At 47.3% G+C, this 12,163-nt stretch overlaps 1 protein-coding gene across 10 annotated transcripts in view; it reads left to right on the forward strand.

Moving 5' to 3' along the window:
* The window catches only part of LZTR1 (leucine zipper like post translational regulator 1), a 300,011-nt gene that overhangs the window by 224,192 nt on the left and 63,656 nt on the right, over nt 1-12,163 (forward strand). For all 10 annotated transcript variants that reach the window (XM_048826871.2, XM_048826873.2, XM_048826876.2 and 7 more), the window contains one exon: nt 2,571-2,727. In XM_048826871.2, the coding sequence (XP_048682828.1) occupies nt 2,571-2,727 (157 nt within the window). The remainder of the gene's footprint in view (nt 1-2,570; nt 2,728-12,163) is intronic.

Genomic DNA, 12,163 nt, shown 5'->3' on the forward strand with positions numbered 1-12,163 from the left:
TCTCCCTGCTTGTTTCCCAGGCTTTGTGCATTTGTATATAGGCACTTGAGATAACCCACTGATCGCCCCTCTTTCTCAGTGTGAGGCAGGAGCCCTCCCCTCTCACACACTCCTGCTCGTGCTTCCTCCTGGTATCCCACTTCCACACTTACCTCAGGGCTTTGGTCTCCTTCCCCCGGTGAACCTAGTTTAAAGCCCTCCTCACTAGGTTAGCCAGCCTGCTCGCGAAGATGCTCTTCCCTCTCTTCATTAGGTGGAGTCCGTCTCTGCCTAGCACTCCTCCTTCTTGGAACACCGTCTCATGGTCAAAGAATCCAAAGCCTTCTCTCCGACACCACCTGCATAGCTATTCGTTGACTTCCATGATTCAGTCCCCTGTCTCTCTCAGGGATGCAAGAACTATGTTAGTTCTGTCTCCTGAGTTCAGTCTCAGGATAACCCCCACACGATTTAGCTTGATGGCTTTGTTTAGTGCTAATATGTAAATTAAGGCTAAACAAATTTGTTTGTCTAAGACAAATTGGTTTATCGGCTTTACCTGGGCTAGACCATCTGGTCTTAAACATGCTCTAATAACATTATAGAGAGCATTTATAATTTCATATATAATGTTACATATGTTTCACAAACATATGTAACCACTTCCCCTCTGCCCAGTGGGTGCTCGACCCCCTGGCCCTGCTTCTTCCCACCCCTGCACCGCCCTTGCCCCACCCCCATTCCACCCCCTTCCACCAAGTACCCACCCCTGCCCTGCCTCTTCTCGGCCTCCTCCCCAGAGCGTGCCACATCCCCATTCTTCCCCCTCCCGGAAAGTCCTAAGCACCGCCAAACACCTGTTAGGCGACGGGCAGGCTGGAAGTGCTGGGAGGGAGGGGAAGGAGCGGGGACGCAGTGCACTTGGGTGGGGGGAGGAGAAGGAGGCGAGGATTGGGGAGGTTGGCTGCCGGTGGATGCGGAGCACCCACTAATTTTTCCCCATGGGTCCTCCAGCCCGGAGCACCCAAGGAGTCAGCACCTATGTTCACAATTATATTATTGACCAGGGTGTTGTTAGCTTTCAAGGCATGTTTTGTACAAATGTTATTGCAGTAATGCTTAGGATGTGAATACATGTGTGCCTTGGGTCACATTCACCCATGCTCATGAGAGCTCATTCCACCAGAGCTCAGGCGGTTTCTTCAGCTTCTATATGAAACATCCCTATTTCAAAATTTGCACGTCAGTGACGTGCGGATCAGTCCACACTTTTACCATGACTCGTCCTTAGTTGAAACTTCAAGATCAGACTCCCACTTTGGTAGAGCTGTCTTGCATTCATTATTTAATTAGGACTCCAAGAACCCATAGTAAGGTCACTGCTTGATAGTCATCAGAAGTGGAATCTGTGTGGACAGTCACTGGAAGAAGAAGGAACAGTTATTTACCTTGTAACACACCTTCAAGGTGTGTTATTCACATGGCTTACACAATCCACTTCCTTTCTGTATCTACTGTTTCCTGCTCTTCTGGGATTGTGTATTGGCAAAGGAACTGAGGGATCATTAGGCCTACTCTGTCCTTTATGGGTACATTTACACTGCAATAAAAGACCCCTGAATTAGGCTCATGGGGCTCGGGCTGCGGGGCTATAAAATTGCAGGGTAGAAGTTTGGGCCTGGGCTAGAGCCTTTGCTCTGAGACTCTGTAAGAGGGGAGGCCTGGGCTCTAGTCTGATCCTGAATGTCTGCACTGCCACTTCTAGTCCCGCAGCTGGAACCCCATAAGCCTGAGTCAGTTGATCCAGGCTCTGAGACTCAATTCTGTGAGTTTATCATTGCATTATAGACGTATTGTATGTCCTCAGGTGTGAGGCATGAGAATGTCCAGGGCACAGACAATGGATACTGTTGGCCAGAAAGAATCAAATTTCACACATACAGGGTGCATGTGCCCCGGAAGTGAAATCTAGGTGGACAACACCTCTTTAAGAACTATGACAGGTTTCAGAGTAGCAGCCGTGTTAGTCTGTATTCGCAAAAAGAAAAGGACTACTTGTGGCAATTGGTTAGTCTGTAAGGTGCCACAAGTCCTCCTTTTCTTTTTAAGAACTATGGTTACCGTAAGATATCATTCTTTATACACGGATGAATATGTTACAAGATGCTACACATCTGAACTAAAGGTTTGGAATAAAAATGTGTGATGTCAAATATAGCATCATTTGAGAGATTACGTGATTGTGTAAGCACAGTGTGTCATAACACATACACTTATGTGGGTAGAGGCAAGGTTGTGCATTCAGCCTTAACTTGGGCATTCCATTTTGAGTGCTTAATTTTATGCATAAATAATGTTGCATTGACAAAGCTTTTTGTATTTAATATCAGAAAGAATAACCAAGATTATGCTATCACGTGATACTGATTTCTCAGGATTCTGGTGAAAAACCATTGAGTTCTCTTCTCGTGGTTAATACTGTTGGAAATCTTCAGTGGGGATTTTGGAATGGATGCTTTGTAATGGTTTTTCTTCTGTTCTGTATAAAATTACAGAATTTCCTCAGATGAGACTGTTTTTCGCTTTTTAAGGAACACTGCCTGAACTTTGTGGTTAAAGAGTCACATTTTAATCAGGTAATAATGATGAAGGAATTTGAGCATCTTTCCTCATCCCTGATAGTGGAGATAGTACGAAGAAAACAGCAGCCTCCTCTTCGAACACATTCCGATCAGCCTCTGGATATTGGTAATGTATTTTCCTTCCTGAACTAATAATCACACTGTTTGTTTTCTTGAGACTCTAACATGACTTGGGCATTGTCTACACTCAGAAATAGCCGATTACTCGCCATTGATTGCTCAGTCTAGTGTCACCCATACTGCCTCCTAAGTGCATACAAGGACATGCTAATATTTGCACCGGCTAAGCTTCAGGATTGCTGACATTCTATCAGAAACGGAGCTGATCACAGTGATTCCCATTTGTGACCTTTGGGCTCAATTGTTTCTACTGACTATATCTGATAATGAGTCCTGAGAAAGCTCCAGCTAGTCGCAATACAACCTGGCTGCCCATTTAAGGTCAGCTCAAGGTAATGAAAGTCCTCCATTGGATTGGCCCTAGGTACCTGAGAGATCACCTCCCCTTCCACAGCCACAGCCTCCTGCAAAAGGTGTGTTCCATGGGAACAGTGAAACCATCAAGTAATAAATAGTGGGAGGCTCCTGAATGCAGAAGACAGAACTGTCACAGGAGCAAGACCTAGGTTGTGGAACTAATTCCCCCAATAGGTAAGAATGACCACAGGCCCCACTGAATTAGGAAAGAAATGCAAATTCATCTCTTTGCATTATCCTTCCCTCGGTAAGGTTTAAATTCACCCATGCTCATATGTACGTGCACGCTCCAGCTATTTCTCATAAGGGCTGGGAAGGAAGGAAGGAAAGAAGGAAGAAAAGAGAGTTTGCTATAGTTTCTTCTATTTTTAAATACTTACAATGGAAAGCCATTCAGGTCCCTAGATAGACACCTCCTGATCCCTAGTGACATGTTCCACAGCTGGGAGCCCTCTGCTAAAATGTTGTTTGCCCCTGCACTCCATTAGCTGAAGTATCCCTGAAGAGCTGTATAGAGAAATGTGCTCCATGATGTGGACCATACCATTCAGCTTATTTCATAGAATCATACAATATTAGGGTTGGAAGGGACCTCAGGAGGTCATCTAATCCAACCCCCTGCTCAAAGCAGGACCAATCCCCAACTAAATCATCCCAGCCGGGGCTTTGTCAAGCCTGACCTTAAAGACTTCTAAGGAAGGAGATTCCATCACCTCCCTAGGTAATGCATTCCAGTGTTTCACCACCTTTCTAGTGAAAAAGTTTTTCCTAATATCCAACCTAAACCTCCCCCACTGCAACTTGAGACCATTACTCCTTGTTCTGTTATCTGCTACCACTGAGAACAGTCTAGAGCCATCCTCTTTGGAACCCCCTTTCAGGTAGTTGAAAGCAGCTATCAAATCCCCCCTCATTCTTCTCTTCTGCAGACTAAACAATCCCAGTTCCCTCAGCTTCCCCTCAGCCTCTCCTCATAAGTCATGTGTTCCAGTCCCCTAACCATTTTTGTTGCCCTCCGCTGGACGTTTTCCAATTTTTCCACATCCTTCTTGTAGTGTGGGGCCCAAAACTGGACACAGTACTCCAGATGAGGCCTCACCAATGTCGAATAGAGGGGAACGATCACATCCCTCGATGTGCTGGCAATGCCCCTACATATACATCCCAAAATGCCATTGGCCTTCTTGGCAACAACGGCACACTGTTGACTCATATCCAGCTTTTCGTCCACTGTAACCCCTAGGTCCTTTTCTGCAGAAGAACTATTCCTTGGAAAATGTTTGTCATCTTGACACCTGTGAGAAGTGGGGTGGTCAGAGAAAGGCCAGGGCTTAGCACTGTGAAAGGGAGGGTGAGCTAAGTCAGTCTGCAATTTATAGAGTTTCCTCGGATGAGACTGTTTTTCATTTTTTAAGGAACACTGCGTGAACTTTGTGGTTAAAGACTCCAGAGGGGAGAGGAGGATGGGTAATTCCTGCTGCAGGTCTGATGAGGCAGGGTGGTAGGTTGAACCCCACTTTGGGGCTAAGAAGAGTCATGGGTTTGACCTATGCCCTGCTGCAGGCTTCAGGATAGGAGTGTCAGTGCACACTAATTACTGCTACCAGATTAAAAAGAGTGATGGGGCATAATAAGCCTGCTGTTGAGGCCCTTATACCAATGGCATGTGTGGCAGAGCCTGTATGTAACAGGATAGCCTGTGTCCAGAATCAGGGCATGGGCAGTAAAGTCCAGTGGTTAGAGCTTTAGGTGGTGGAGCCTGAAGCAGCTGAGTTGGTAGCTGGGGTCTGGAGCCTAGGATCAATCTGGAGTCAGGCTGGAGTCAATAGCCAGGAGCTGTAACCAAGGGTTAAGCTGGAGTCAATAGCTAGGAACCATAAATGAGGCAAGAAAGCAAGAATGATTAGGGGTCTGTCTCAGCAGCAGTTCAGGGATCTGGATTGGTGCACATACAACTTCCTGGAACTCCCTTCAGGCTTAAATAGTAGGTCTGGGAGAATCAGAGATATAGGGTGGGGCTGCCAGTCGTCAGTACCGTGGGTGGCACTCCCCACAGTGACTGGTCTCCTGGGATGCCTTCTGGCAGTGTGGAAGGGCCACCTGCTTGGCCTTCAGCAGATGTGGTTTCAAGTCCCATGAATCCTTACATTGCCCCTCTTCAGGTGTGCCCTGGGGCACTGAACACAAAGGCCATAATGGTTCAGACCAAAGGTCCATCCAGCTCAGTATTCTGTCTACCAACAGTGGCCAATCCCAGGTGTCCCAGAGGGAGTGAACCTAACAGGTAATGATCTAGTGATCTCTCTCCTGCCATCCATCTCCACCCTCTGACAAACAGAGGCTAGGGACACCATTCCTTACCCATCCTGCTAATAGCCACTTATGGATTTAACCTCCATGAATTTATCCAGTTCTCTTTTAAACCCTGTTATAGTCCTAGCCTTCACAACCTCCTCAGACAAGGAATTCCACAGGTTGACTGTGCGCTGAGTGAAGAAGAACTTCCTTTTAGTAAACCTGCTACCCATTAATTTCATTTGTTGGCCCCTAGTTCTTATATTATGGGAACAAGTAAATACTTTTCCTTATTCACTTTCTCCACCCCATTCATGATTTTATAAACCTCTATCATATCCCCACCCTTAGTCTCCTCTTTTCCAAGCTGAAAAGTTCTAGCCTCTTTAATCTCTCCTCATGTGGGACCCATTTCAAACCCCTAATCATTTTAGTTGCCCTTCTCTGAAGTTTTTCTAATGACAGTATATCTTTTTTGACATGAGGAGACCACATCTGTACACAGTATTCAAGGTGTGGGCATACCGTGGATTTATATAAGGGCAATAAGATATTCTCTGTCTTATTCTCGATCCCTTTGTTAATGATTCCTAACATCCCGTTTGCTTTTTTGACTGTCGCTGCACACTGCGTGGACGTCTTCAGAGAACTATCCGCGGTGATTCCAAGATCTTTCTCCTGATTAGTTGTAGCTAAATTAGCCCCCATCATATTGTATGTATAGTTGGGATTATTTTTTCCAATGTGCATTACTTTACATTTATCCCCATTAAATTTCATTTGCCATTTTGTTGCCTAATCATTTAGTTTTGTGAGATCTTTTTGAAGTTCTTCACAATCTGCTTTGGTCTTAACTATCTTGAGCAGTTTAGTATCATCTGCAAACTTTGCCATCTCACTGTTTACCCCCTTCTCCAGATCATTTATGAATAAGTTGAATAGGATTGGTCCTAGGACTGACATCACTAGTTACCCCTCTCCATTCTGAAAATTTACCATTTATTCGTACCCTTTGTTCCTGGTCTTTTAACCAGTTCTCAATCCATGAAAGGATCTTCCCTCTTATCCCATGACAACTTAATTTACGGAAGAGCCTTTGGTGAGGGACCTTGTCAAAGGCTTTCTGGAAATCTAAGTATACTATGTCCACTGGATCCCCCTTGTCCACATGTTGTTTGACCCCTTCAAAGAACACTAATAGATTAATAAAATATGATCTTCAATGTGCCTGACAATTTTATTCTTTACTATTGTTTCAACTAATATGCCCGGTACTAATGTTAGACTTACTGGTCTGTAATTACCAGGATCACCTCTAGAGCCCTTCTTAAATATTGGCGTTACATTAGCTATCTCCCAGTCATTGGGTACAGAAGCTGATTTAAAGGACAGGTTACAGACCATAGTTAATAGTTCTGCAATTTCACATTTGAGTTCTTTCAGTACTCTTGCGTGAATGCCATCTGGTCCCGGTGACTTGTTACTGTTAAGTTTCTCAATTAATTCCAAAACCTCCTCTAGTGACACTTCAATCTGTGAGAATTTCTCAGATTTGTCACCTACAAAAGACGGTGACAAAAGATTGTCACTCCAGGTTTTTGTGGGTGACATTAGTGAAAGTCTTTTACAAGTTCAGGGGCATGAATGTTACTGGCAGGCTCCCAGTACTACTCTTTGGGGCCATAGCCTTCCCAGTCTACGAGGTACCACAATAATCTGGAGGCCAATCCTCAGACGCCTCGTTGCCCTGAACTGGAACTAGTAAGGTGATGGCTGTGTTCAGTCAGGGAAGAGATTTTCAGTGGGTGCTTTCAAGAGGGAAATATGGAAGACTGGGTACAATTTGAGGTTGTGGAGTTTGAAAGCAACAGTTGATTTTCTGATAAATATATAGGGTCCAAGCAATTGGTGGTCTAGCTTGAGAGATGGCCTGCCCATGTTGCAATGCTTAGCAGATAACCAGATCTTCTGGCCTACATAAAAGATCAGTTCCTCCTGTCTCCGGCAATCTTCTTAATGTCCTTGACATGCCCCGTTAGTTCTGGAACGTGGTGGATCCTTAAACTAAGTTGGTAGCTGACGGGTTTGGGGAGGCTGCTGGTAGTTAACATAGTTAACAAAAAAAAAAGCTTCGCTCGATCTGCTGGCAGTGCTTCTACTATTGCAGCCCAATATGCCGTTAGCCTTCTTGGCAACAAGGGCACACTGTTGACTCATATCCAGCTTCTTGTCCACTGTAATCCCCAGGTCCATTTCTGTAGAACTGCCGCTTAGCCAGTCGGTCCCCAGCCTGTAGCAGTGCATGGGATTCTTCCATCCTAAGTGCAGTACTCTGCACTTGTCCTTGTTGAACCTCATCAGATTTCTTTTGACCCAATACTCCAATTTTTCTAGGTCCCTCTGGACCTATCCCTACCCTCCAGTGTATCTACCTCTCCCCCCATCTTAGTGTCATCCGTGAACTTGCTGAGGGTGCAATCCATTGCCTTTAGGCAGTGACTCTACTCTTCAAATGTGGATTTAATCGCAAGCAATTCCTTATAGAGGATTTTGTACTTTTTTTCTGTGTGTTTTAGCTTCCATGAGTGTTATGTGCAGCAGGTGCTGGGGCCCGTGCATCTGAGAGAGTGTGACCTATATGGTCACATTAGATGCATCGGCTTCCACTAAGAACTCTCTAACTGAATCAGGATGCACCTAAATAGGAGCAGTGGTGAAGCTGATTTTGAGCTGTTTGAAGGCTTCGTGAGCCTCAGATAACCAAACAAATTTGACAGTCTTGCAGAGGAGGGATGTCAAGCCAACTGTTCACTGTGAGAACCCTGGAATGAAGTGGTGATAGAAATTGGTGAAATGTAGGAAACACTGCACTTCCCAAGTACTCCTAGTTGTAGACAGCTTTCATCTTATTTGGCTTCATGCAGAGCGCATGTACCCCAAAAGCTCTGCAGAGGATTGGTTGAAGGTTCACTTTTCCAGTTTTGTATATAGACTATGCTGCTGCTACCTCTCCTGGCCGGTCCTGATGTGGTGTTTGTGCTGCCCTGGATTCTCCAAAAAGACAAATATAATCTAAATAGACAACAATTTATTGATCCAGAATGTCCCTAAATACATCATTGATGAAGTGTTGCAAGATCACAGAGACATTACCAAATGTTCAGTCCAAAGAATATTACCAGGTATTCAAAGTATCTGTAACAAGTTCGCAAAGCAGCCTTCCATTTATCCCTGGTCTAGATGTGTATTAGATTGTAAGCCCACCAGAGGTCTTGTTTGGTGAATATCCATGAGTATCTTACATCATCCAGCAAGTCAGAGATTAAGGACGGAGGGTACCAGTTCCAAATTATCACTTGGTTCAAAGCCTCATAGTCTCTAAAGAGGTGCAGAGTCCTGTCTTTCTTCTTTGCGAAGAAGGCCAGGGTCCCTGCGGGAAATGTTGAGAAGCAAATAAACCCTTGGGCCAGGTTTTCTTGAATATTTGCAAAAAGAGCTACTGGTTCTGGTTCGGACATCGTGTAAATATGGCCATAGGGAACCTTCACCCCAGGTTGTAGGACAACAAGGAAGTCATAGTCTCAGTGCAGAGGCAACATGTCCACATTCTTTTTTTGAAGATGCCTGCATAATCCTAGTATTTATCAGGAATGTGGGGGGTCGGACCCAGGCGTGGTTTGGTTTGGCCAGTTGCTGTGAGCCCCAGCACATGTGGAGGTGCACTCAGTATTGCCTGGGACTGACCTCTGGACGTGCAACTGTTACTATGGAGGCAGGCCTGCTGACATGCTCAATGCTGAAATGCCTGGGATAGATCACACTGAACTGCAGGATTACATGGGGTTCCTGAATTATTGCTTCCAGGGGCACTGTCTTCTGGGTTACCGGCCCCAATGACAAGAGTGTCCCATTGCTGGTTTCCAAAATATCTGGTATGGACTCCTGCCAGATGGTGATTTGCAGAGCTTGGGCTGTCTTGGAATTTGTAAAATTGGCAGTAGCCCTGGAAACAGTGAGTGCCCACAGCAATGGCAGCTGTCAAGTTTTGCCACAGAGGCACAGCTAACTTGGAACCTGAAGATGCAGGAAATGTCTGGGTGGGCCTGTCAAGACTTGGGGGTATTTTTGTGGTTGTGCCCAAGCCAAGACCCACTATGAAGTCCAAGCTTGGTCATTTCCTGATCCCTTCCTGGCTGGGGTCCATGATGCATGAAGCAAGTATGTGTTCTGACTCACCGCAGTAGTAGTGCAAGCTTGTTTGTGCCAAGGTTGCTCCTTCTCCTTGGTGGTCAAGCGTTGGCAGTCCACGTTGACCTGCATGTGTTCAGGGGATGAGCTCGAGGGTGCTAGTGCAAGATGTGGGCAAGAACTGGGTAGAACCCCTCTTTTCCTCTCTCTGCTTCTGTAGCCCATTGTCAATGTGGATGGCTAGATCAGTGAAGGTGTCCAGGCCCGTGGTGGCTTCCACACATTCTGAACCTCTTCACTGAGTCCTCACTGAGTCTGGTAGATCTGGGCTACTTCATTCCACTTGATGTCATCCACAAGCCATCAGAAATGTGCAGCCTACAAGGCAGCTGGCCCTTGTCCCTGTGAGAAGTTCTGCAGGGCAGCTTCAGCGATCACATGCACCAAGGGTACTAAAAAATCATAGACAAGGCTCAGTGCTGGACTGTTCTGCTGGAGCAGGGGGGAGGCCCAAACCAGTGCCTCACCTGTCAGAAACTAATTACCAATCCCACCTTGGCCTGACCGAGGGGGTAGGTCTGGGGGTGGAGCAGAAACAATGAAGACACTGGGTTAAGGAATTTTCAGGGGTCTCCATCAAACCACAGGTCCTGGCTTGTATAGCGGCGCTATCACTCACACCATGTGTGATGTATCTCCTTATGCATGGGTTGCTTGTGGAGGGTTTTCTGCAAAAAGTTGCAGCACCTGGGCCTACAGAGCTGAAATCTCTGCTTGTACGTGGGCGACCTGTGCCTGCAGATCCGATGCCCCTATGGGACAATGGAATGCCTAGTCCCTCCAACTCCTGCTGGAGTGTTGGCCACAGAATGTCGGAGGTGTCTGTGCAAGCTGTCAGGAACCAGGGCATGGGCATTCAGTTCCAGTAGTTAGAGCCATAGGCAGTTGGTCCTGAGTGGTCAAGCCAGGGCCTAGAGCCAAGGATCATGTCAAGTTCCATAACTGGGAACCAGAGCCTAGGGTCAAGCTAGGGTCAATAGCCTACTGAGCTGAAGCTGAAGGTTAAACTGGCATCAATAGTCAGGAACCAGAACCAAGGGGTAAGCCAGAGTCAGCAGCTAGGAACCAGAGCTGAGGGTCAGGCCTTAGTCAATAGCCAAGGGTTAAGCCAGAATCAATAGCCAGGAACTGGAGGGCAAGGCAAGGAGGCAGAAACTGGGAATGAGGCAAGGGAGCAGGAACCAGGAGCCAAGCAAGGGACCAGGAACAAGGCAGGGTCTGTCTCAACAGCATGTCAGGGATCTACTTTGTTTCTCAGATAACTTTCTGGTACTCCTGCCTTGTTTAAACACTTGGTCTGAGTCAATCAGATGTTGAAGGAGGGGCTGCCAATAATTTCTATTGTGGGCAGCACTTCCTACAGTGACTGTCTCCCAGGAAGTATGATGTGCTCAACAAGGCTGTCTGGCGGCAGTGTGGAAGCCCTGCCCACTTGGAGCCCCACAGACTGTGGTTTGAGACCAATGAATTCTCACAGTCTGCCTTTTTAAGGGCTAGGAGACCTGTGACTAGCCCTGCCCTGTTCAGTTAGCCCTACCTGTGCTATAATTAACTGCATCCCAGCCTGAAGGGGAAGGACTGAAGGGGTCGTGTATTAGTGTGGCAAATACTAGGCCTTACAATAAAAAGGGCATAAGAGAACACAATCAGAAGGAAGCTGGGATAAAAACCCAGTTTTGGCTCCTTTGGGAAGCCCTGTGTAGCGAGGCCGAGTGGCCTCCCTCCGAGTGGGAGAGTGAGGGACCATTACACTCCCCTTGGAGGGCAGAGCCTAGATCGTCCCGCCCCCCTCACCGGAAGTACCAGAGCGTGGCTGGAAGGCAGGCTCAGCAGCACAGTTGGGGCAGAGCCTGCAGAGGAGGATACACTGCCTGTTCTGCCACGTCCCAGAGGGGAACCTACGCCTGGCTGGTCCCGATCCCCAGATGCTGGCAAGGACTGGCCCGGAGTGCCTGCCGCCGTGTACCCCAAGGAGCCGGAAGAGGCCTGGAGGCCACAGGTACCGAACCCTGGGGAAGCAGGAAGTGGTCCAGAGGCAGCCACAGAGCAGCTGGCTGCAGAGTCAGGTGTGGCTCAGTCAGCGTGTTGTGGCTGGATCCCCACCGACGCAGGGGCAGCCAGTGCTGCCCCTGCCAGGGCCCTGAGCTGGGAAGCAGTGAAGTAGGGTGGGCCCGCATCCCCCTGTCACCCCACCCTGGGGTGGCTGACTCCCTACATTGTTCAGGGAAGCTCTAGCCCTGAAGAAGGAGCCTCCCTTACCAGCTCCCTTATAAACTGTTTGCTGGCTACCTGAGCTCCACCCAGGCTAAAGCCAGCCCTGATAGTCTGTTTGTTGTTGGCTGCCTGAGCCTCCTCAAGCCCAGGCCCCCAGCTCAGTTATAGACTGTTTCGGGGCCGACAGTTTGAGCCATCCAAACCCAGGCTAAAGCCTGACTATGACTATTGATTGCCCAGCCCTATTGTGGGCTCTTGGCTGTCCTGTGGACTCAAATCCTGGCCAAACAGGACTGGAATGAGTGGCC

Source organism: Caretta caretta, chromosome 21, assembly GCF_965140235.1.
Source record: "Caretta caretta isolate rCarCar2 chromosome 21, rCarCar1.hap1, whole genome shotgun sequence".
NCBI classification, from domain to species: domain Eukaryota; kingdom Metazoa; phylum Chordata; order Testudines; family Cheloniidae; genus Caretta; species Caretta caretta.